General features: G+C 38.2%; 1 protein-coding gene and 1 pseudogene across 1 annotated transcript; both read right to left on the reverse strand.

Annotated features, from left to right (window-relative positions):
* Window positions 1–10,985: 10,985 nt before the first annotated feature.
* Window positions 10,986–11,876, reverse strand: LOC131844943 (uncharacterized). Its single transcript, XM_059193939.1, has one exon. The coding sequence runs from the start codon at window positions 11,874–11,876 to the stop codon at window positions 10,986–10,988; it is 891 nt and encodes a 296-aa protein (XP_059049922.1).
* Window positions 11,877–12,091: 215 nt separating this feature from the next.
* LOC131844944 (uncharacterized protein K02A2.6-like) lies at window positions 12,092–27,591 on the reverse strand (annotated as a pseudogene).
* Between the last annotated feature and the right edge of the window lie 315 nt (window positions 27,592–27,906).

Below are 27,906 nucleotides of genomic sequence, written 5' to 3' on the forward strand. Positions count from 1 at the left end.
TCGTGGGATTATCTGAAGTCCGAAGAAAGGGGGAGGACTCGATAGTCCTGAAATCGGGCAATCTGCTTTACTTCCGGGAGGGCGATCAACTGTCCCAAGGCGGTGTCGGGTTCCTCGTCCACAAGTCCCTTGTGAATAATGTTATCAAGGTCGAGAGCGTGTCGACTAGGGTAGCGTACCTGATACTCAGAATTACCAAACGGTATTCATTGAAGGTCATCCAAGTGTACGCTCCAACTTCGACGCACTCCGACGATGAGGTTGAGGCTATGTATGAGGATATCTCCAGAGCCATACATAGTACAAAGACTCATTATAGCGTTATCATGGGGGACTTTAACGCAAAATTGGGTAAACGAAGCGGTGATGAGCTGAGAGTGGGGCAATTTGGTATCGGTGATCGGAACTTCCGAGGTCAAATGCTGGCCGACTTCATGGAGAAGGAGAACCTCTTTATGATGAACTCCTTCTTCAGGAAGCCGGAACACCGGAAATGGACGTGGATTAGTCCCGATGGTGCCACAAAAAACGAGATAGATTTCATCTTGTCAACGAGAAGACAGATTTTCAATGATGTCTCTGTGATCAATGCCGTCAAAATTGGAAGTGATCACCGGATTGTAAGAGGCACATTGAATCTGAATCTGAAACTCGAACGATCCCGACTGATGAAATCTATGCTCCGCCCTACACCTATACAGATCCAAAACCCCGAAAGCTTTCAGCTAGAATTGCAAAACCGTTTCGAAAGCCTTGGTGACTGCGTTGACGTGGACGATTACAACAACAGGTTCGTGGAAACTGTCCGTGCGGCTGGGTCTAAGCACTTCAAAACCCGCCGCGCAGAAAGAACCGGAAAAATATCTATCTCTACCCTCAAATTGATGGATAAAAGGCGAAGTATGGTCCTGCAGTCTCCGACTGACGCTTCTCAGTATCGGCAACTTAGCAGGCAGATCTCTAAGTCCTTGACTCGTGACTTACGCCACTTTAACACAAATTGTGTAAAGGAGGCTATTGAGAGAAACAAGGGCTCAAAAGTCTTTAACAGGGATCTGGCTGCCGGACAGAGCCAGCTGACGCGACTTAAGACGGATGACGGCAGGATCGTTTCGTCTAAACCCGAACTTTTGAGGGAAATTGAGAAGTTCTATGGACAGTTATACACGACAACACGGGCACCTGTTAACAACATGGCGAAAGACCCTAGAGCCAAATTAACCCGACACTATACCGAAGATATCCCGGACGTCAGCCGGTACGAGATTGGTATGGCTCTTAAACAACTTAAAAACAACAAGGCGCCGGGCGATGATGGAGTTACTGCTGAGCTTCTGAGGGCTGGAGGTAGACCTGTTCTACGAATCCTCCAGAAGCTATTCAACTCCGTCATCCTCGAGGGCAAAACGCCTCAAGCATGGCAAAGGGGTGTGGTGGTTCTGTTCTTCAAGAAGGGAGACAAATCGCTTCTGAAGAATTTCAGACCCGTAACACTGCTGAGCCATGTTTATAAGTTGTTTTCGAGAGTCATCACGAATCGTCTCGCGCGCAGGTTTGACGACTTCCAGCCTCCCGAACAAGCCGGGTTCCGAAAAGGCTTCAGTACCATAGACCACATTCATACGCTGCGGCAGGTAATTCAGAAGACCGAAGAATACAACCTGCCACTTTGCTTGGCGTTTGTGGACTATGAAAAAGCCTTTGATTCGATCGAGACGTGGGCTGTGCTACAGTCTCTCCAGCGGTGCCAAATTGACTATCGATATATCGAAGCGTTGAAATGTTTGTATGAAAACGCCACTATGTCAGTTCGCCTCCACGACCAGAATTCGAAGCCTATCCAACTGCAGCGAGGTGTCAGACAAGGCGATGTCATATCGCCAAAGCTGTTTACCGCTGCGTTGGAAGATGTCTTCAAGCTTCTGGACTGGAGCGGGCTGGGCATCAACATTAACGGCGAGTACATCAATCACCTTCGATTTGCCGACGATATCGTGGTCATGGCTGAGACCCTGGAAGACCTTAGCAAAATGCTCGAAGACCTCAGTAGAGTCTCACAAGGAGTAGGTCTTAAAATGAACATGGACAAGACGAAAATTATGTCAAACGTCCATGTCGTACCTGCTCCCGTAACAATCGGAGATTCTACACTCGAAATTGTCGATCACTACGTATACTTAGGGCAAACTATCCAGCTAGGTAGATCCAATTTCGAGAAAGAGGTCAATCGTCGAATCCAACTCGGATGGGCAGCGTTCGGGAAGCTCCGATATATCTTTTCGTCCAAATTTCCGCAGTGTCTCAAGACGAAGGTTTACGACCAATGTGTGTTGCCAGTGATGACTTACGGAACAGAGACGTGGTCGCTAACTATGGGCCCCATCAACAAGCTCAGAGTCACTCAGAGGGCAATGGAGAGGGCTATGCTCGGAGTTTCTCTGCGTGATCGAATCAGAAATGAGGAGATCCGCAGAAGAACCAGAGTGACCGACATAGCCCGAAGAATTGCGACTTTGAAGTGGCAATGGGCAGGGCACATAGCTCGTAGGACAGATGGCCGTTGGGGCAGTAAAGTCCTCGAGTGGCGACCACGGACCGGAAGACGCAGCGTGGGAAGGCCTCCAGCAAGGTGGACCGACGATCTGGTCAAGATCGCGGGAAGGCATTGGATGCGAGCAGCGCAGGACCGATCGTCGTGGAGATCTTTGGGGAGGCCTATGTCCAGCAGTGGACGTCTTCCGGGCTGCGATGATGATGATGATGAGTACAGAATAGAGAGTACATAACATACGTACATTTCTACGGTAACGGATAGGTAGCCATTTAAGCTGTGAACGAAAAGAAGAAATATGATCAAACTTGCGGAGATTAAAAATGAAGCGGATAGAGTTATTGATGCGTGTGGTGTCGCTGTAAGAATAGCACCACCCCCTCTCTTCCCGTGGGTGTCGTAAAAGGCGACTAAGGGATTCATCGACCAGTGGACGGGCAGCAGCGTCCTACTGAGTACCTACCATCATACTGCGATCGCCAACCCGCATGCCAAGCGTGGCGATTATGGCAATATCCCCCCAAATGAATTTACACCCAAGGCCCCGGCCCCCAGTCCCCGGCGGCCCCGCTAGTCTTGATCATGGTAGCGGTCATGGAAACGGCGGGGCAGGGGGTGCGAAGAATCTCCGGGTAAGACCAGGCGACACGACAAACGACGACCACTGGCCCTGGCAACATACAACGTTCAAACACTGCGGACCGACGAAAAGTTAATTGAACTGGAGGAAGAGTTGAGCAGATTGCACTGGCATGTCGTGGGATTATCTGAAGTCCGAAGAAAGGGGGAGGACTCGATAGTCCTGAAATCGGGCAATCTGCTTTACTTCCGGGAGGGCGATCAACTGTCCCAAGGCGGTGTCGGGTTCCTCGTCCACAAGTCCCTTGTGAATAATGTTATCAAGGTCGAGAGCGTGTCGACTAGGGTAGCGTACCTGATACTCAGAATTACCAAACGGTATTCATTGAAGGTCATCCAAGTGTACGCTCCAACTTCGACGCACTCCGACGATGAGGTTGAGGCTATGTATGAGGATATCTCCAGAGCCATACATAGTACAAAGACTCATTATAGCGTTATCATGGGGGACTTTAACGCAAAATTGGGTAAACGAAGCGGTGATGAGCTGAGAGTGGGGCAATTTGGTATCGGTGATCGGAACTTCCGAGGTCAAATGCTGGCCGACTTCATGGAGAAGGAGAACCTCTTTATGATGAACTCCTTCTTCAGGAAGCCGGAACACCGGAAATGGACGTGGATTAGTCCCGATGGTGCCACAAAAAACGAGATAGATTTCATCTTGTCAACGAGAAGACAGATTTTCAATGATGTCTCTGTGATCAATGCCGTCAAAATTGGAAGTGATCACCGGATTGTAAGAGGCACATTGAATCTGAATCTGAAACTCGAACGATCCCGACTGATGAAATCTATGCTCCGCCCTACACCTATACAGATCCAAAACCCCGAAAGCTTTCAGCTAGAATTGCAAAACCGTTTCGAAAGCCTTGGTGACTGCGTTGACGTGGACGATTACAACAACAGGTTCGTGGAAACTGTCCGTGCGGCTGGGTCTAAGCACTTCAAAACCCGCCGCGCAGAAAGAACCGGAAAAATATCTATCTCTACCCTCAAACTGATGGATCAAAGGCGAAGTATGGTCCTGCAGTCTCCGACTGACGCTTCCCAGTATCGGCAACTTAGCAGGCAGATCTCTAAGTCCTTGACTCGTGACTTACGCCACTTTAACACAAATTGTGTAAAGGAGGCTATTGAGAGAAACAAGGGCTCAAAAGTCTTTAACAGGGATCTGGCTGCCGGACAGAGCCAGCTGACGCGACTTAAGACGGATGACGGCAGGATCGTTTCGTCTAAACCCGAACTTTTGAGGGAAATTGAGAAGTTCTATGGACAGTTATACACGACAACACGGGCACCTGTTAACAACATGGCGAAAGACCCTAGAGCCAAATTAACCCGACACTATACCGAAGATATCCCGGACGTCAACCTGTACGAGATTGGTATGGCTCTTAAACAACTTAAAAACAACAAGGCGCCGGGCGATGATGGAGTTACTGCTGAGCTTCTGAGGGCTGGAGGTAGACCTGTTCTACGAATCCTCCAGAAGCTATTCAACTCCGTCATCCTCGAGGGCAAAACGCCTCAAGCATGGCAAAGGGGTGTGGTGGTTCTGTTCTTCAAGAAGGGAGACAAATCGCTTCTGAAGAATTTCAGACCCGTAACACTGCTGAGCCATGTTTATAAGTTGTTTTCGAGAGTCATCACGAATCGTCTCGCGCGCAGGTTTGACGACTTCCAGCCTCCCGAACAAGCCGGGTTCCGAAAAGGCTTCAGTACCATAGACCACATTCATACGCTGCGGCAGGTAATTCAGAAGACCGAAGAATACAACCTGCCACTTTGCTTGGCGTTTGTGGACTATGAAAAAGCCTTTGATTCGATCGAGACGTGGGCTGTGCTACAGTCTCTCCAGCGGTGCCAAATTGACTATCGATATATCGAAGCGTTGAAATGTTTGTATGAAAACGCCACTATGTCAGTTCGCCTCCACGACCAGAATTCGAAGCCTATCCAACTGCAGCGAGGTGTCAGACAAGGCGATGTCATATCGCCAAAGCTGTTTACCGCTGCGTTGGAAGATGTCTTCAAGCTTCTGGACTGGAGCGGGCTGGGCATCAACATTAACGGCGAGTACATCAATCACCTTCGATTTGCCGACGATATCGTGGTCATGGCTGAGACCCTGGAAGACCTTAGCAAAATGCTCGAAGACCTCAGTAGAGTCTCACAAGGAGTAGGTCTTAAAATGAACATGGACAAGACGAAAATTATGTCAAACGTCCATGTCGTACCTGCTCCCGTAACAATCGGAGATTCTACACTCGAAATTGTCGATCACTACGTATACTTAGGGCAAACTATCCAGCTAGGTAGATCCAATTTCGAGAAAGAGGTCAATCGTCGAATCCAACTCGGATGGGCAGCGTTCGGGAAGCTCCGATATATCTTTTCGTCCAAATTTCCGCAGTGTCTCAAGACGAAGGTTTACGACCAATGTGTGTTGCCAGTGATGACTTACGGAACAGAGACGTGGTCGCTAACTATGGGCCCCATCAACAAGCTCAGAGTCACTCAGAGGGCAATGGAGAGGGCTATGCTCGGAGTTTCTCTGCGTGATCGAATCAGAAATGAGGAGATCCGCAGAAGAACCAGAGTGACCGACATAGCCCGAAGAATTGCGACTTTGAAGTGGCAATGGGCAGGGCACATAGCTCGTAGGACAGATGGCCGTTGGGGCAGTAAAGTCCTCGAGTGGCGACCACGGACCGGAAGACGCAGCGTGGGAAGGCCTCCAGCAAGGTGGACCGACGATCTGGTCAAGATCGCGGGAAGGCATTGGATGCGAGCAGCGCAGGACCGATCGTCGTGGAGATCTTTGGGGGAGGCCTATGTCCAGCAGTGGACGTCTTCCGGGCTGCGATGATGATGATGATGAGAGTTATTGAGAAGACGATCCAATTTGTTTAAAAGGTCAACATTCATGTCAGAACAGCACACATCAGCATAATCAATAGTGGGAAGGACTAAGGATTGGACAAGGAGAATTTTTGTGCTAATGGGCAGGAAGTTTTTAAACCTATATAAGTTACGCAGCGTCAGCGCAACTTTACGACTAACCTCACTAACACAGTCGTTCCAACCGAGAGAACTGTCCATCAGCAAACCAAGATTTTTTACCGATGAACTGTAAGGAATAGGTTGGTTGTTGAAGAGAACTGGAGGTAAAGTGCCATAATGAATTTTGCCAAGTTGTTGTTTGCTACCAAAGATTATCGCCTGGCACTTGGTAGGCTTAACCGATACTCCAAACTTGTTGGACCATTTGAGTATATGATCGAGATCACTGTTCAGTTGGTCGATGGCCTCATAAAGCTCAGAAGCCAAAGCTTGACAGTAAACCTGAAGATCGTCTGCATACAAATGATAAGAGCATTTAAGATTAGTAGTGATAAAATCAATAAAGATGGAGAAAAGTAAGGGAGACAAAATACCGCCTTGAGGGACGCCAGCGACAAGCTCACACCAATCCGACAAAGACTGATTAACACGAACTGCCTGCTGACGGCCGCGAAGATAAGATGTAAGCCATCTAATAACTGAAGATGAAATCCCAAGATGTAAAAGGATGGCGAGTAAGATATCGTGATCTACGGTGTTGAATGCGTTGGAAAAATCAACTAAAACGAGAACCGTTAGTTTGGATTTTTCCATTCCCTTCCTCACATCCTCAGTAATTTTAAGCAGGGCAGTAGTAGTGCTGTGTCCAGGGTGAAAACCAGATTGAAAAGGGCTTAACAGTTTGTTTTTATAAACAAACTCAGATAACTGTCTGTGGACTACAGCTTCTAGTATTTTAGATAGGAAGGGTAGGATAGAAATGGGTCTAAAGTCCTTAGGAAGTTCTGGGGATGATGCTTTAGGAAGAGGAAGTACAAATGCATTTAACCATGATTCAGGAATCTCAGAGGAAAACATGGAAAAGTTGATGATGTGAGTAATGATAGGTAGTAGATGTTCGAGTAAGAGAATAACCATAATTCTACTCACATCATCAATACCGATACAGTTGGATTTAATAGAGGAAATTATCTTGTAGACTTCATCATCAGTTACCGGAGAAAATATAAATTTATCAAGAGTTCGTTTAGGCCATGAAGTTATCTCGGATAAGGTGATTGATTTCTGAAAATCACTGATCGTAGAAACTGTGGAAAAATGCCTGTTCAAATCATTTAATAATAATAATAATAATATATTTATTTTTCTCCACAAAATCGTACATAATATAGAGTGCAAAAATACAGATTTGTGGAGAACTGGTGCCTGTACTAGGTATCCGAAGAACCTGTATCACGGGTCACCAGGTCCCCCCACTAGATCTTACATGATCTTACATTAGATGAAGGATATGGCTACTACATTTAATGATACAGAGAATATTATGTAAAGAAAGAACAATTAAATCTAGTGGTAGGTTAATAATGTAAAAGTATCCAACAGGGAAAGAACACTTATATGCTTGGGTATGGCCCTACGCTATAAGTCTTTAGTGTTGATAAATTACCTCTAGACACAGTATCCAATTTACAATTTGTTTGGCTTTCGGTAGTTTATGTTATGGGGTGAATTAATTTTTCTGTTTCTTCGTATGTGAGGTTTTGTAACCATTTAGAGATCAATTTTTTGCAAGTATACTTGTTGAGAGCAAATATAGACAATTGAGTATTTACTTGTTTATAAAGGAAAGGACCAAGATAACAAAAGAACCTCTCAATGAATCGGGTATTGAAGGAAGTTATTGGAAGTATAAGTCTGTTATTACGTGTAGATGTTTGAATGTCATAAGTTAATAGTGTATGTTGTTTAATTATTGAAAGAAGGATAAAAAGTTGTCTAACTGTGAGAACCTGGCAGCATTTATACAGCTCGGTTGTAGGATATCTATAGGGTTTAAAAGTACATACTTTCAGTATAGCTCTTTGAGCTCTTTCTACGACAATCATATGAGATTTAGCCGCGGCGCCCCATGACGTAATGCCGTAGGTTAGTATAGATTGACATAATGCCATGTATGTCATTTTAAGTATTCTATCATTAGCAATATACCTTAGGTGTTTAAAAACATATAATAATTTTCTAATTCGGTTACTTAACAAAATTATATGGGGCTGGAATGATAGGTGGGTGTCAATTGTAATTCCTAAATATTTGGTTGTATTGATCATTTGCAAGTTTGGACAATTACAAGTAGATTTTGCACAATTTTGAGACAAATAAGTATGCATATATAGTTTAAAGTTGTTTGGGTCTGGGCGTTTGTAATTTTTAATAGTGAAAATCATATAGTTAGTTTTTTTAATATTTAGAGTTAATGTGTTTGATGTTAACCAGGCACTCACTGTATCTAAGCCCTTCTGAGCTGAATCATATGTTTCAGTCCAGGTGATACCAGTAAAAATAAGTGCGGTATCATCAGCAAATGAAACTACTTTACAGTTTTTGAGTGATAGCTTACACAGCTCATTTATATAGACCAAAAAGAGACTAGGTCCTATAATACTGCCCTGGGGTATTCCGAAAATAACCTTTTCATCAGAGCTTGTATATTCACCTATATTCACCCGTTGAAAGCGATCAGTCATATAATCACGTAATAAATTTAACTGAGCACCTCTAACACCGATATTTTCTAATTTGGTAGTCAAAAGAGGAATAGAGACTGTGTCGAATGCTTTAGCGAGATCGAGATAAATGACTATGCATTTTAAGTTAGAGTCAAGAGATTTTGCAACATGATTTACTAGTGTATCGACAGCCTGCGATGTTGATTTACCCGGACGGAATCCAAACTGGCATTCGGACAGGAGGTCGTTGTACTCGATATATTTCACAAGCCGTTTAGTGATAATACGCTCAAGAATTTTAGAAAGTGCAGTTAATATAGAAATAGGCCGAAAGTTATCAACAAGATTATTAACTCCTGTTTTATATATGGGTTTAACCAAAGCTATTTTGTAGGCTTTTGGAAATATGCCCTTTTGTATACAAAGGTTGCTAATATGAACAATTGAAGGTATTAGTTGTTTTTTAAATGTTTTCAAAAATTTGGAGGAAATGCCATCCCAGCCAGCAGCCGTATCGCTTTTTAAGGAATCAATAATACAGTTGATTTCACTTTCGTGTGTTTCAGTGAGAACGAAAGAATTGACGGTAGTAGAACAAGTTGAAACATCAGATGGTGTATGATTAGTAGTAATTTTCTCTGCCAAAGTTTTACCTATGTTTGCGAAGAAAGTATTTACTGCATTTACTGACTCTGTTGGTGTTTCTTTAATTGCTAATAGAGATTCAGAGTGGCTTTTTGGTTTATTCATATTTGTTGCATTTCGAATGGCACTCCAAAGCTTTTTGGAGTTGGAGCCCGCTTTATTTAGTTCCTCTTGATCATATGTACGTTTAACTTTTTTAATTAAATTACACAAGTAATTTCTGTATCTTTTATAGGTTACTTGGAGAGTTTCATTGTTTGGATTTGTTTTGAGTTTGTAATGCATATTATCACGAATACGCATACAACGCAACAATCCGGGGGTAATCCAAGGCTTGAGAGCTCTTTCGTTTAGATACATGTATTAATTTTGAGTTTGAAAGAATACATCTGTTTAATTGATTAACAAAGAAATTGGTAGCTACATTAGGATCAGATGAACCAAGAATGAGCGAGAAGTCCATCTTGTCCATATCAGAGGCAAGGTTTTTATGATCCAAAAGGAGAACCTTCTTTTTGGTATTGCATATGTAAGATTTTTGTGTGTATAAGGCGAGTATTACTGACTGATGATCGGTAATTACTGTATTCATCACTATCGTTTTAGCTTTAAAAGTTGACTTCATAATAAAGTGATCTAAGCATGCGTCATTACGAGTGCCAAGCGTATGAGTAGGAAGAAGTCCATGATACGCAAGCAGATCTAGGTATTTATTTGTATGGCTGTTGTTATCCGTACACGCAATATTTATGTTTATATCGCCTACAATTATTATATTTTTACAAGGAGAATATTTGGAAATAATCATATCCAATGAGCTAAGAAAACTTGTTATGTTCTTGAACGACGGTGAACGATATACTGCTATTATAACAAAGTTTTCGTTAATTTTTATTATTACGCTATTTGAGTCGATTAGGATATTATGTGTGTCTACTAGAATATTTGAGAGAGTCTGATTGACGTAAATAACTACTCCATCATTTTGATGACAGTTATTATCGCTAGAAAAGTAAGAGTAGCCTTCTAATTGAGGGATGTGAGGGGTGCGTGGTAGCCAGCACTCTGTAAGGACAATTATATCAAGTTTAATTTTGACTCTAGTTAGTAGCATGAGAAGTTGAGGAAAGTTAGCAGTAATACTGCGTATATTTTGATTCAAAATAGTCAAGTTGTTTAGTGAGTTAGATAATTCATCAGCGGTGGCTTCGGGAGTGCAAATCTTAGCCGTAGATGTAGCAACGTTATCAAGGTCAGTTAGAATATCTAGATTATTGAATTTTGTAACTATTAATTAAAGGATGAAATTTCAAGGGACAATAGGTATTGATGTGAGTTTTTGAGAATATATGCACTGTAAGTATAAACAAGTAATAGTGGTAATAATGATGTTTAGTTTGAAGTAAATTATTAGTTTTGTGTTGACATGTTTGGTTATGTAAATTCTTATTGATAAATTTAGAATTGGTCACAGAAAATGTTGACAGGAATAATTGCATTTCAAGTAAAATGATGGATACAATCAGGAGTAATACAGAAAATTTAAAATTAAATATATAAATGAAACAGTAGAATCTTAGTCATTGAGTTAATGCCTTAATATCGTTTTCAGAATTAATAATTAATTGTGAGGCCCCTTCAGACTTGCGAACATAAATCCTTCCATAGCGGGTCCAGCAGAATTTGTAGTTGTTTGTCTGAGCTGCTGTTCTTGCTAGGTAGAATAGTCTCTTTGTTTTTGATGAGAGACTTTCTGATATATATATTGGTTGTGATGGACCACTTATATGTAGATTTGTAGAAGAAAATTTATTGGACTTGTTCTCCTTATTGTAGTTTTTAATTGAATGAATGAGATTGTTTCTTAGTATGCTACTATTTAGTTCGGCAATTATAGGTTTGCTGCCGCTAGCCGTAGCATTTACTCTATAAACATCCCTTATATCTGAAGTCTGTAAGCTAATGTTAAGCGCTGACCCAGTGACCTTCACCAAATTTAAGAGGTCTTCCTTAGTTTCGTTCCTTTGCTGAGGTACATTTCTCATCTCTATGCTAGATGATTTTAGATTACGTTCCATGTTTTCAAGTTTGTTTTCCAGTAAGGAGATGAGGTTGATATTTCGTTTGCGTTCCTCTTCCAATAACGTCACTCGATCTAGCAATCCGTCATATTTAGATGACATAAAGTCTAAGGACTGCCGTATGTCGGCGTTTTGTTCCTTAATTTCGGTCATTGCATTTATTAAGGTATTAAATTTAATATCCTGATCCGTTTTCCAGGTTGTAAACATTTCCATAAAATAGTCTTTAATTTCAGTAGACTCACTGACGCGGTGTCGTTTAAGACCCCTTGATATAATGTGTGAAACAGAGCTGCCTTGTGGCGTGTCAGGATCAATTTCCTGGGATAGTGATGGGATATTCGGTGCTGACACTGATGTTGGTGTCTGTGGTGGAGTACGTTTTAACATCTTGTAGATAGCCGTAACAACGAATTTGTAAGTTTGCACAGTCGACCAGTGCAATTTATTTACTCAAAAATTTGTTTATTAAAAAGAGTTTCTGTTAAACAAAGCAATCCAGTGTTGCGCCGCCCTTTAAACTTACTTTAGTTGTTAATGCAATATAGCACTATAGCAAGCGCATGCGTGGTCCAGTTAAGGCGACGCCGTGATAAACTATTACTTCAAAATTGGGCCCCGCGCTCTGCGCGCCTCATGCACCCCGATAGTTTTACGTATCGCCGATCGACCGCCAGCGCTCGCTCGCTCTCCCCGTACCACGATATCACGAACACGCGTCCGTGTCGCAATGTAACGCGTGAATCAAGTAGACGAAGCTTCGGTCCCCAATTGAACAAAACTATTACGGAGTCTTCCTGTTTGTTTATATAATTTATATTTATGAAGGCACATTGATATTTTAGAATTTACAATACAGTGGAACTAACTACGATACGAATTAATTATAAAGATTCTTAAAGTAAAGAATTAAATAGAAATATTGAGGTAGAGTTACATATTCCCGCGATTATAATTAACGTAAACTAGTGCTTTTATTACTATCTTTGAAAGAAACACCAAAAAATAATCTTTGTGTTTTCCGTATATATTGTAATTGGTAATTACGATGTTTATTTATTTGCCGACATTTTTTTGAAACAGCTAGATATTTTAATGTATACTACATTAACTTACTTACGTTAAATGAAATGTGAAAATATACGAAGGTGAGTTACTTTATAAAAGAGACAGTAAGTCTACGTTTCTGTGAATGATAGGTATATCAATTAAAAAATCTATATATATTATATATTTGATACAATAAACCTAAATTTAGCAATAATGTATGTGACTTTAATTTTATTTATTTGATACGCGTAGTGGACATTATTTCTTTATGTTTTAGAAAGTATATTTTTAAAAATGCGTAAGTAATTTAACATTATATGTAAGTAAAGTACGTAAAGATATACACTTTATGACAAAATAGTAAAACTTTTACAGTAATTTATAAATTATTATAATAAATATTAAGTTTTAATTACATGTAAAAAGGACGTGAACAATTACAACCTAATCATAAAAGATCTATTATCTTCATACAAATGAAATTATTGAATAATTATAGGTTTGAACATGATTATTTATATTTATATGCATAATTTAAATAAAAAAATATGACTATTCTGCAAACCTTCTCTATATAAACTATAAGTACGCGAAATCTCATATTCATCCGTCCGCGCTGTTTTTCGTAAAAAGGATAAAAACTTATTACGATAAAAAGAAAAGGATAAAAAGTTGTCACTACATACGTTTTAATAAATTTATATAATACTTTTCATTATTTCACTTTTTTATTTATTTATTTCCTTGGACCTACCAAGGAATCTTAATTTTACGGCAAAATAATAAGGGAGATGGATAGTGGACATGTTTGCCATGAGTGAGCGAGACAGATATGACGCCACTTTTACCAAAGGCAACAAAAGTAAGTAAAATAATTAAAATAAAGAAATATCTTAACCTAGTTTAGGTTTATTTAAATAAGGATAATATTGAGGAATGATAGTTTGAACTCGTTGTACGTGAAACGGATGCATTTCGGGTCTTTGTAAAATACGATGTGCTGTGCTATTACAATAAGAAAGAACGGGAAAAAGAAAAAAAAAAAGAAGAAAAGTATTTTCGTTTGTGTACAAACGAATGAGTGCGGCCGGTACATATAAGCAGTGATCTGGATAGCGCTCTAAATTTGGATATCTTTCACGATAAAGCCTAGCGGCAGCAATTGCATTGCATCTGCATTCCTCATAAATGAGGTGCTTGTTCGCAATTTTTTGTGAAGTAAATAACAAGGATACCAACACAAAAGTCCAATTCCAAAAGAGACAACCCAAAGTTGTCGGTATGGAATCAACAAGTTCAATTCACAAAAATCCAAGTCCAAAAAGAGAAGCCAACAACAGCGAATACGGAAAGACGCGCAGTAGGCTGAGCTGAAGCTGAAACAGAATGAGCAAAATGTACTAACTGGTGTCAGACTGGTAGCGTAGCCATTTGCTTGGTATGGCGACTGTATCTGTTTCATTCGCGCGCGTTTAAACGACGCATCTCCGTCTCACTGCGTGGCACATCTGTCTCCCTCGCTCACGACAACATGTCCACTACCCATTTCTCTCATCATTTTTCCGTAAGATTAAGAACCTACTACTATAAGCTTGTGTGAATAAGAAACATTTGAACGGAATAAAATGGGTTAGCAAAAATCGGGTTACTTGAGGTTTTTTTCTCGTTTTTTTTTAGTATGAAACTAACAAATATTGTACATTTACAATCCTGATTAAATGTCCGAACTTTTAATGGCACTTGCCAACGCACTTTAGTACATTTTTTTAAAAGAGGGCTTTTGAAACTCGTAGTCTTAATTCTAGAAAACTTGGGGCAATTGTGTCATTATTTTTTACTGTGATTCTAGAAATGTTATTTGGCTTTATGGTTACAAAGTTTAAATGAACAAAAATAATAAAAATTAACCACAATGACCGAATAATGGTTATAGTTTGACCAAATTTCTAAGTTTTCTTTAATGCCCCTAATTTTCAAACTGCATGGAATAGATTTTTTTCTGATTTTTCTCATGATGGTTACAATCAATTCTCTCACAGCTTGAAATTGAGTTCTGGGACAGCCTGTATAGTATAATCGAAGCCAAATATTTCACCATTACTTTGATTTGCTTTCCATAGCTACAAAGAAAAGTGCTTATCTAGACTTACTACAGATAAAAAGTACTTATCGGGGAAAATAAAGTTGAAAATATGTCACAAATATTTATGTGATACTCCAACATATAGTCGGACAGACAACAATGATTAATTAAATAATATTTTTGTGTAGTTTTTTGATTACACTTAATATGTAGTAACATTGAGAAAAAAATACTTTACTTTGGATTCAATATTATATATTATGAGTATTAGTACGTATAACATTTATTCGTATAAGTAAATAAAATAGTGTAAAAAATGTAAAAAGGGTAACTAAATGATTACATTACTTGAAATAGTAAAAGAATTAAGTTACAGCAATATTTAATTTTTGTATAAATTCATAGACGACTCCACGATTTTACTTTGTTATAATGAGTCAGTCGATTTTTTCTTTGGGTGTAGGGTTGTCACTTCGCCAATCCTAATAGCCGGACAGACCATCCAGTTTGGCGGGACATATTGGTAAAAAGGCCGGATACCCTACATTATTGAGGGTTTTGTGTCTCAATATCATGTAAATATTTATTACAAATAAAATTTTGTAAATTATTATTAATATGTGTTACTTTAGGTGCGACCCGTCAAAATATTTAAAATTTAAATTGGCCCGTTGATAAAAAAGGTTGCTCACCCCTGTTCTAGATAAACAGTTATCAACATTTTAAAATTCTTCTTAACGTCTAATGAAAGGTAATTGCATAAATAAGTATTATTTACCTGTACCTGTTACTTCAGCAACTAACGAAATAAAAAAACATCTAAGCAAAACAAAACTTCTTGAGTTAAGAAATAAAAAATAAAATTAGTTTTACAATAAAATAATGTAAAATCCTACCAAACGGCGTACAAGACTATTTATTTTAGCCAGATGCCAAAAAAAGTCCCGTCAAAATCAGTGCAACCATTTCAGAGATCAGCCGGAACAAACAGACAGACAGACAGACAAAATTGGTAAAAAATGTAATTTTGGTGTATGTAACGTATTTATATTTATATGCATGTAGTAAAAAACGGTTATTTCAATATTACCAACAAACACTCCAATTTTATTTATATGTATAGATAATGGGAGTGCCCCATTTTTATTTATAAATAACTACGAAATCAAAATAATGTAAAATTTGTTTATATTTTCTTAACCATTTCTTTACATTAATACTAAAAGTTTTTTATCATTTTTAACAATTAATTGTCACTACTTTACAAATTATGACTTAGTATTACATTCGTAATATGTACAATAAATCATTACTAACTGTATTAACTTAAATACAGTAATTGTTAAATGTAAAATTAGTAACCACCATAAGGCACCGTACTATAGCGTACGCAGTATAGTATGACGAAATAATTTACGATTTGATAGCGAGGCGAGCTCTCCGTGCTAAGCACAGGTCCGACGTTGGCAGGGGCCGGGGACTGACTGACTTGCTCTAACTCTCATACAAAACAACTTGTGAGCAAGAGATTTTTTAGCGGAAAAACAGTTTATTTTGTTTAAAATAAAAACTATTGGTTATTATATACATCTATAATTGTACTATTTATGTGCCTATTTAGTATAATGTATATTGGAAAATTCGAGTCTTAAATCTGTCCCGTTTTCTTATACGAAACAAAAATATATTTTATAAGACCAATCTTTGAGATTTTTTTCTCTACTACAAAAGTTAATCAATCATGTAACGGGAACTGTCAATATGATGTCAAAGATCTGAAAAATGAAATACCTAAATATCAGCCCCGAATGATTTGTAATTGCTGAGAAAAGTTAAGGTATCTGAGGTCAATATTTGCGATGCGTCGCCTTAAATACCGCCGCTACGCTGCCACCGCTTGTTGCGTATTACAATATTGACCTAGGTCAGGAATTTGCAGTTTGTGGTTGCAGGTAGAAGAATTAATTTCGATAACTTTTGCTTGATTATACACTGTTTGCACTATTTTTTATCCAAAATAACAATCTCTATTTATACACTGTAACACTCATAATGAATATTATTACAGTTTATACTATTTAAAACGCAATGATTGAATAATCTTTTAATTAATTTGAGGAGCTATGCAACACACGTCCGTTCGTAACCGTAGCCGACGGGGGGGGGGGGGGGGATTAATGAAAGAGATGACGTAAAACCATTAGACTGTTTGCACAGCCCAAGTGATTTGAGAAACTTCCAGGTATTGGCCGAGGAAGAATTTTGTATATTCGAGTGGATGTAACGGCGTTTGGCAGCTCTTACCATATAGTTGCAGCGATTGCGCGCAATTTTGAAAGCACCCCAGTTCTCTTCACAACGGTCCCTTCTGTATCTTCCGAATGCACGGTCTCGCTTTCTCATTGCCATGCGTACTCCTCTAGTTATCCAGGGAGCTGGTTGCCTTTTAAGAATAGAATAGAATAGAATAGAATAGAAAATCATTTATTCAAATAAACTTAATTTAAGCACTTTTGAATAGTCATAACAATTTGTTTTTTATCTACCACTCGTTCGGAAAGCTGTCTCATCACAAGAAGAACGAGCAAGAAACTTGTGTGTTGCTCTTTTAAATAATCCTTGTAAGTTTACATTTACAAGTCGAAACGTGTGAATACAAACTACCAACAAGCACTAATTTTTTGGGTCAAATATAATCATGCAATAAGATTAAATCAGTCGTAGTGATAAGAGCAGACCAGTCCCTACAAGCAGCACTCGTTCACGAGTATGACGGATGAGCCAGCCATCACTGCGCTCGACCATATTTTAGGGAGCCCATTGACCCGGCCCACCACGCCGCCACATGTCTGGACATTTTAGTGAGCATGACTACTCATTCCACACGACCACGTCACAGCTACAAAAATTACTATATGGTAGTTACAGTATTCGCACTTTACATAAGGATTCATGCGGCAATCAATACAAAAGCCGCTACGCTATCATATATCAAGAAAGCAGTATGAAAATTAAAATTATAATGTTGTCCGCAAATAAACTTATTCTTGCTATATATTGCTATCATCTATAAATTCATCTATCTTATAATAGGCTTTTTTACATAACATTTGTTTAATATAAGATTTGAATTGCCTCTCTGTAAGATTTAGCGTAGACTCTGGCAGTTTATTATAGAATCTTACGCAATTACCATAAAATGAATTACTAACTTTGTGTAGACGGCATTTAGGTAAAATTAGCTTATTTTTATTGCGTAAGTTTCTACTTGTACAGTCTTTAAGTTTCTTGAAACTATCTAAGTTTTTCCTTGTATACATAATATTTTCATAAATGTACTGTGAGGCAACGGTGAGGATATTTGATTGTTTAAAGCATTGACGTAATGACTCTCTAGAACCCATACCATAAATAGAACGTATGGCTCTCTTTTGTAAAATAAATATAGTATTTATATCGGCAGCTTTACCCCATAGCAGTATGCCATATGACATAATGCTATGGAAATAACTAAAATATACAAGTTTTGCCGTCGCCACGTCTGTTAATTGCCTTATCCTTCTAATTGCATAAGCAGCAGAACTAAGTCTACTGGCTAATTTTGAAATATGGGGCCCCCATTGTAACTTCGAGTCCACTGTTATTCCTAAAAAAACTGTATCATTAACAAAATTTACTATTTCATCATTAAGCAATAGCTGCGTATTTACTTGTTTTACATTAGGCAGCGTGAATTTAATGCACTTAGTTTTGTTGGAGTTCAATAATAGATTATTACATGTGAACCAATTTAGTATAGCAGAGATAGCATAATTTACATCGTCTAATTGATTACATTGGCGACCAATTTTAAACACTAACGAAGTATCATCCGCAAATAACACTATGTCTGCAACTTTCTCTACCATGTAGGGAAGGTCATTTATATAAATTAAAAAGAGAAATGGGCCTAATATTGAACCTTGAGGAACGCCCATTTTTATATTAGTTCCCTTAGACTTTACACCATCAATATCTACAGTTTGCACCCTATCCTCTAGATAAGTTTTCATTAGACTTAGGTCATTATCTCTAATACCATAGTGTTTGAGCTTGTACAAAAGTGTTTCATGATCTACGCAATCAAACGCCTTCGACAAGTCACAAAAAACGCCGAGAGCATCCTGTGATTTTTCCCATGATTCGAATATATATGTGTAATAAGCGCTACTCCTGCATCAGTAGTAGACTTGCCGGCAGTGAAACCATATTGCTGACTGTGAAGCAGTCCGTTATCCCTGAAGTATTTTAACATTTGGTTAAACATAATCTTTTCAAATACTTTACTTAGAACTGGCAAAATAGAAATTGGTCTATAGTTGCCTAGCTCAAATCTATCTCCAGATTTAAAGAGTGGAATTAATTTGCTAAATTTCATTAATTGAGGAAACACGCCATTATCAACACATTTATTGAAAATAGTAGCTAGATAAGGAGCAACAATATCTATGAATGAACTAACTACTTTAACTGACATGTCCCAGAGATCTTCCGTATTTTTTAAATTTAACTGTTTGAATATTTTTATGACATGAAAACGGCTGACATGTGAAAATTTAAATGTTAAAGAGCAAGGGCTGACATTAGCCTCCAGTAATGTTTTTGCCCGAATTGGAGATGAGTCTAAAGAAGATGTAATATCAATTGGAATATTAGCAAAAAAATCTTGAAAAATATGAACTATATCTTTTGTTGCTGTTATTAACTTATTGCCACAATTTAATGAGAATTGATTGCAGGCTTTCTCAGACCGTCCAGTTTCTTTGTCTATAATTCCCCAGATGGTCTTAATTTTGTCAGAGGACTGATTAATTTGTTTATTTATAAAATTAGATTTAGCTGCAATACAAACTTGTTTGAAAATTTTAGAGTAATTTCTCACATAAGTTGTAAATTTGTCATCAAATCTATATTTTTTTTGATCATATAAATCAAATAAAATGTTTCTACTTTTAAGTATTCCTACTGTTGCCCATTCTGTAAATTTAGATTTAACACAATATTCTCTTTTCTTGAAAATATTCTGGTATTCTTTTGACAAAAGACTAATTAACTTGGTGTAAAGAATATCAGGATTATTAAGACTGACAGATTGTAACTCTAAGTCTAATTTATATTTAACCGTGCTTTTGTATTTATTAATATTGTAAGCATTTATTTGTCTTTTTGATCTTTTATTATTGGTATTTTTTTTAGTCTGATTACTAAACTTAACAACTTGACCACAGTGATCCGAAGGAAGTTTATTTATTATTAATTTTTCAATATACTCACAGTTACAAAAAACATTGTCAAGACAAGTAGCAGTCGTAGCGGTTACACGAGTGGGTTCCTGAAAGACATTACTCATTAAAAGACTGAAATAAACTAATAATTTTTGTACATGTGGGTGTATCACAAAGAATATCAACGTTAAAATCACCACACACAATGATTTTTTTACTGCTATTAAATACTTTTTTTAATATATCCTCCATCACCTCTTCAAATACATTATAATCACTATTAGGAGGCCTATAAACACATATAAGTATATAATTATCTAGTTCTATACATGAGATTTCTGTACAACACTCAATAGAAAGTCTAACAATGTCAGCACGTTCCTTTACTTTAATATTATTTCTTGCAATTATCATAGACCCACCTCTGTTAACTGACTTTCTATTGAAGCAGCTGACAACATTATAATTATTTAAACTGAACATCATATTGCTTTCTTTAAGCCAATGTTCAGTGAAACAGATAATGTCAATATTGTATTTTTCCAAAAATAATTGTATAATTAATTCACTGCCGGGAAAACTTTGTATGTTCTCTCGTCTTTGTTAGCAGTTTAAATCTGCAGTCAAATTACTTATATCACTATTTAAACAAAAATTAATAGAATCATTTGTTATGTCACAATTTTTATATTGAAGTTTACCATGTAAACTGTTCATGAAGTCAATATTATAAGCCACTAAAGTGGCTATTTTATTCTTAGAAGATTTAGAAAGATACATTGTATCTTTTGTCAAATAAAAATCACTAATAAAACTATTAGTGTCAAAAAATGTAAAAACGTCACTATGACGACATGTCAATGTATGCAATAAATTATTAAGGTAATGTACCTTATTGTTAATTTTTTTATGATAATGGCTACTTGTATAAGGAAGAGCGCACAATACAATCTTATATACATTCAATTGTAACAAATATTGAATACCTTTAATTATATCCTGTCTATTTAATTTAATACTATTACCGAAAAATAACACAACTGTGGTCATTTTATTTATTTTAGTAGATTTAATTTTGTTAATAATTTGTGCAAATGATGCCCCTGGCATACAGTAATTTAATACATCACCCTTAAGATGATACTTCAATATAGACCCAAAATTACAGCCTATTCTGTCAGAAAACACCATTGTGCTACTTTTAGGATTATAGTCACTGACACAAATCCCCTGAACTTCATTTATCTGCACAGTTGAAACTGAATTATTATTTGGCAAAGTTGAATGATCACATGTACAATGTTTAGTTAACGACTCAAAACGGTCAGCATTGTATTTACTGACATCAATCAAATCATCCATTGCTAAAATATGCTCCTGGATTTGTTTTTGTGAGATAGTATACGTAATTATTTAAATCATGAAGCGATGATTCTAAACTCTTTATTTTTGAAGTTAGGTAACTTGTATCCATGTCATATAACTTTTGGCTTTCCACTAGTTTATTATTATACTTATTAATATAATCATGCAATTTTAAATTGTTTAAACTAGTTTTTTTCAGCAACTGACCATTTTTGGAACGTTTATATAATATACTCCGAGTCTTAGTTATAAACTTTTTTAATTTTAAATATTTTTTTAATTTATTATGACTCAACATACATATGTTATTATTATAGTTGCCCTGTGATGTGTCACTAGTAAGGTCAATCACAACTGGATGGCTGCATGGAACTGAAGTAGAAGGAGGCATACAGTCGACACTAATAAGCTCATCATATAAATTACTAATCTCATTACTTTGTTGAGATTCTTATTTGATTAACTTTAACAAGGTGGGCCGGAGCATGTTTGTCAAAGATTTTGAGTACGGCTTTGTTGAAAACGGATACCTTGTCATTAACAGCAGTGGCAGAAAATACGCATGACCAATCGAAGTCAGTTACGTCCTTACCTAAAATGGATGTATCGATTCTCGCAAAGTTACGCAGACGAACAATAGCAGGTTTAGGCTTAAAGGTTTTAATGTTATAGGAAGTGTAGATAAGGTCGTGTTTGGAAAAACCCGGTGCAGGAAACTGACCATGTTTTAAAACACAATCAGGTGAGACATAAATATGAGACATAAATATGATCAAGCCAATCCTATTTTTATTTTAGAAATATTATCTACGACACAGATGATCCTTATATAACTAAGTTTCTATAAGTAAGATTATGATTAAATACTAGATTTTCCGTTTTAAATTCCGTTTATAATAAATTTAAAAAAAGTGTGGTTTTGTTTAGAAACCTTGAATACATGATACGGTTAATAATTAAATGTATGCGGAGCGAATATATTGCTACCGCGTGAAGTTCAAGCGTCTGCAGTTTACCAGAGCTTGTTGTGGTAGAATTTGACGTCGAAAAAGCCGCGGTCGGTGAGCTGCGGGTCGCGGCGACCGGACGAGCCGTCCGGAGACACAGGCTTGGCCGCCAGTTCTACGGGCGACGACTCTTCGATGGTGAACTCGGCCTGCTCCACCGGGATGCCGTTCTCGGAGCTAGAAATTTCATATTTATTTACTTTTAAATATTACCAACGTAAGATACAACAATACATATGTCGTGATTCTATATAATTCTATCGGTCTTTAAACTGTTCCATATTGAAAGGTAACCACAACATACTATGAGTTACATTACATTGCTACTAATAATATTAACTAAAGTTTAATTCTACTAATATTAATGCAATAAAACATACATATAACACTGATGACACCTCTCTGATTTTAGAACAAGTGGCTTTCAGCGTCATTTGCATTGGTTTAAGTTTACGACTAATAATAATGTTAAATGCTTAAAAACTAAATGTATTAATTGTCGTCATCTAAAAACATCCGGATACATATCGTAAAATTGAATAATGATACCCTTGATGATTTTATTGTTTCCACCGTGTTCCTTGGAATTACTTGCATTTTGCTGGTTGCAGCAAAAGCTATGGAACTTATGTTGATAAGTTCCATAGCTTTTGCTGCTCGTAGTATTATACAGATTTAAATTGGATACTGTGAGATTAATGTATTTTAGTTATTTTCATAGTCAATATCGTATGGAATATGATGAATATATGGAATTGATTATAGGGTAAAAAGCTAATGTGCAGAGTGTATAATATTAATAAAGGGAAGTCGAGATTCTTAAAGGCAAAAATTTTAAGTATTTAGTCTCATAGTAGCGTCACACTTCTTATATACATATATACGCAACAAACTTCATACATTTTTTGCAGAGTTAGTTTTGAACCCTTTATCAAGTTAGTTGTGTTTCTAGAGAGGTAGGTACGCGACAAGTAACAGCGAGGTTGGTTACACACTGATTTAATATTCCAATAAAGAGTGGACGCAGCCATCCGACCGCCTATCCTCGGTTGTAATTTCTGACACATCTAGGTCTGTGTATTGTGATGTTACGTGGTGCTCATTCCGGGCGATTTGGTTTTCTGCTATGGGCCGGATAGGAGCCACCGATGTCCTTTCCTGGCTTCGTATTAACGGAGTGGAAGATAAATCCGAAATAGAGTCGGGGATTCCAGGAATAACTGCCGGTAATGCTCTCATCAGTTTTATTCCTTTCCTTCTTCTGAGTATATTCCTTCCTTATCCAGCCTGGGAGCATAGACAATATAAGTAACTTTACCTAAAAACTTTTTTATTGTTCCCTCGATCCAACAATATATGTTATTTGAGATGAATTGTTTTATACACACTTTATACTCCGGTCTAGACTTCCCCTGTACTGCTTAGCCTGTAAGCACTGATTTTGTGCGACGATTTTAGAAAGGTCTGTCGATGAAGGAGTGACGTTAATAAGATTTAGTAAATCTAATCTAGAACGCATACAATTCCCATAAATAATTTCCGCCGGTGATTTTGCTGTTGTACCATTTCTGGAGTTTCTATAGTCAAATAAAAATTTATAAATTTCCTGACTAAGTGAATTTTTATTTACGTTACTTAATATGATAGTCTTCAATCCTTTTTTCATTATTTTCACAAAACTTTCAGCCTGACCATTGCTCGAGGGGTGATAAGGCGGTGTTAAAACATGATCGATTCCATTAATAGAACAAAATTATGAAAATTCATTAGAGGTGAATGATGTTCCGTTATCAGTGACCAAAGTATGTGGTACTCCTACACGAGACATCCAATCGTACAACTTATCGATTACCGCTTTAGAACCGAAAGACGACCCCATAATAAAACAGTCGACCCACTTATCGATTATGCATCCATTATAGAGTATGCATCCACCACTATCAAAAACATTTTGTTATTAAATGGTCCCAAGAAATCTAGATGGACCCTACGAAAAGGTCGCGGCGGGTGCGGCCAGGGAGCGAGCGGAGCGCGCGGCGGCGCGGGCCGCAGCTGCGTGCACACGCCGCAAGCACCCGCCAGCCGCTCCAGCGCCGCGTCTACACCCGGTACCCAAAACCGTCTCCTAGCCTCCGCTTTCATTTTGACTATTCCAAAATTAGAACTATGTAGTTCATTGCATAATTTGTCACGTAATGCCGTCGGAATAACAACCCTATGGCCACGCTTTACACACCCATTTTCCACGGATAACTGTAAACAACAATTAAAATATGGTTGTAACATAATATTATTATTTTTTCTTGACCAGCCGCTCATTATGTAATCTTTGGCCGCGTTAAGCAGCGGATCGTTACTTGTGACCGTACGCATGGTCTCGATTGTGACTGGCAGACTGCCCTGTACGACAAAATTTACGTAGGCTGCGCGTTCCTCGCAGTACCGCCCCTCCGCACTTGCCTCCTCCCGCGCAATGCAATCTTGCGTCGGACCGCTTTCTAATGCACGTGATAAATAGTCAGCTATGTTATCGCTACTTCGGACGTATTCGATTTTATAATTATGTGCCGATAAGAACATTACATACCGCTGCAATCTGTTAGCTGATACTTCCAGTATGCCGCGGTGAGGTCCAAAAATACTTAACAATGGTTTGTGATCAGTACGTAAAATAAAAGGGATAGAACGGCCATACAAATATTGGTGAAATCGCCTAACTCCGAATATTATAGAAGTCGCTTCTTTTTGAATTTGTGAATATTTTTTTTCAGCTGAAGTTAATGTCCGCGAGGCGTAGTATATGGGTTTTTCTTGTCCATTTTCGTTTATTTGTGACAAAATAGCTCCAAGACCAGAGGGTGATGCATCGGTAGTTAATATTATTGTAGCTTTTGGATCAAAATGAGTCAACACTACGTATGAGGCTAATATTTTTTTTATTTTTACGAACGCCTCCTCATGAATAGACGTCCATTCCCACTTAATATTTTTATGCAATAAATTATACAACGGACTTAATATCGCTGACGCTTCAGGTACAAAATTACGATAGTAATTAGCGAGATCCAAAAAGGATTGTAATTGCGCAACATTAGTAGGGTTCTTTGCTTTCAGGATCGCCTGAACTTTTTCAGGTGTTTTTTTTTTTTTATTCCATGTTTATTTATGATGTGGCCTAGATAATTTAATTCGTCTCTGAAAAACTAGCACTTATTTTTTTGAAGTACTAAACCTGCCTCTTCCAGACGACTTAGTACAACTTTTAGTCTATCCATATGTTGTTTCTAATCAACCCCTGTAACTAAAAGGTCATCTAAGTTATGACCCCCTCCAGCCCCGCTAAGATAGATTCTATAGCGCGCTGAAATATAGATGGCGCGCTAGTGAGACCTAACACTAATCTAGTATATTTAAACAAGCCGCGTTGCGTATTTGTGCAGGTAAGGTTCTGGGAGTCCTCACACAGGACCAGCTGATTATATGCCATGGAAAAATCAAGTTTAGAGAACTTTTCCCCTCCATGTAGTTTAGAAAACAGTTCTTCAGTACTAGGTAAGGGGTAATGCTCAACAATTAACTGTTTATTTATTGTAACTGAGTAATCGGCACACAGCCTAACGCCGCCGTCTTTTTTTAGAACCGGTGCTATGGGTGCCGCGTACTCAGAGTGCTCTACTGGCTTTAAAATCCCTAAATGAACAAGACGATCCAACTCTTTATCTACCTTAGGCTTTAATGCAAAAGCAACCGACCTGGGTTTAAAAAATATAGGTTTACATTCGGGTTTAACATGTAATTTAATTTTATATTTATTAAAATTTTATATATTCAATTTCGGGAATATTATATAAAAAAGTAAAGGAGACAATATACCGCCTTGCGGAACGCCAGCTACAAGCTCGCACCACTCAGACAAATATTGGTTCATACGAACTGCCTGCTGACGACCACGAAGATAAGAGGCAAACCATTTAACTGATGATGAAATCCCAAGATGTGCAAGGATGGCGAGTAAGATGTCGTGATCAACGGTGTTAAATGCATTGGAAAAATCGATTAAGACGAGGACAGTTAATTTAGATTGTTCCATGCCCTCCCTCACGTCCTCAGTGATTTTCAGTAAGGTAATAGTAGTGCTGTGTCCAGGACGAAAACCTGACTGGTAAGTTGTGGGGGACTTAATAAATTGCAGGGTGTTTTCAAAACAAAGGCAGATCTTCAAGTAAGAGTAGACTTCATCATCAGCAACTGGTACAAATAAAAATTCATCAATAGGACGTTTAGGCCATGAAGTTATTTCAGCTAGAGAAGTAGATTTCAGAGAATCGCTCAATATGAGAACGGTGGAAAAATGCCTGTTTAAGTCATTTAACGAAATAGACGAGAAAAAATCCTCAGATTGTTTGCACAATCCAAGTGATTTGAGAAACTTCCAGGTATTGGCCGAAGAGGTATTTAGTATGTTCGAGTGGATGTGACGGCGTTTAGCAGCTCTTACCATATAGTTGCAGTGGTTGCGCGCAATTTTGAATGCCCTTCAGTTCTCTTCACAACGTTCCCTTTTATAGATTCTAAACGCACGGTTATGCTTTCTTAAAGCCATGCGCACTCCCGCAGTTATCCAGGGAGTTGGCTGTCTTTTAATTCTGACAAAGTGAGCCGGAGCATGCCTGTCAAAGATTTGGAGAACAGACTGGTTAAAAACGGACATCTTATCGTTTATTGACGAGGCGGACAGTACACATGACCAATCAAAATCAGTTACATCTTTCCCTAAAGTTGACGTATCAATTTTGGCAAAACTACGCAGACGAACGACGGAAGGCTTAGGCTTGAACGTTTTTATATTAAATGAGACGTAAAGGAGATCGTGTCTGGAGAATCCAGGTGCTGGAAATTGACCATGGTTTAATATGTAATCAGGTATCATGAGAGTCATTGTTAACGTGGGTAGCATTAAGGGGCTTTCGGAAGGAGGCGGCGGAAAGGGAGCGGAAGCGGACTCGTCCCGCTTCCCTCTGCCGCAGAAGAGCCGTCGGAGCTGGGGTAGAAATGCACATGCGAATCCCCTGGCTCCGACATAGGCGCTCGTAGGTACACCGTGTGGTTTATGGTGAGTACAAGTCTCACACACCACCCCGCGCTCCCTCCGGTGGGGTGACGGTCTTTTGAAGATTTTCCACACGTAAAAAAAAAAAAAAAAGGTTAGCATTAAGGGGTAACACCGAAAGGCCCACCGACTCCACAATATCGCGCAGCTTACGAGATCTGTAAGTCTCTTTGAGCAAGTCAGTGTTGAAGTCACCCATGATAACATGATGTGCATGCACCGCCATAATATTCGCGGAAATAGACTCAACGTCATGGAAGTAGTCAGTAGAAGGAGGACAATATATAACACCGAGAACAATCTTACTTCCCTTAATATCAACCGCCACGAACAAATATTCAGCACCACCTGCCGCAGTTGACGTAGCTAACGTTTTATAGCTTTAGCTTTAGTATTTAGCTACTCCACCACCCCGCCTGTCCACACGATCGTTTCATATTAAGAAGTACCCTGGTAAACTAACGGTAGTAGACAGCAGAGAGGGTTTTAACCAGGTCTCTGAAACCAAGATTGCGTCTACAGTATTCACACTAAAAGTATT

The sequence above is a fragment of the Achroia grisella genome, unplaced genomic scaffold, assembly GCF_030625045.1.
Source record: "Achroia grisella isolate CSIRO2021 unplaced genomic scaffold, CSIRO_AGI_Agris_v1 utg4408, whole genome shotgun sequence".
Classification (NCBI taxonomy): Eukaryota; Metazoa; Arthropoda; class Insecta; order Lepidoptera; family Pyralidae; genus Achroia; species Achroia grisella.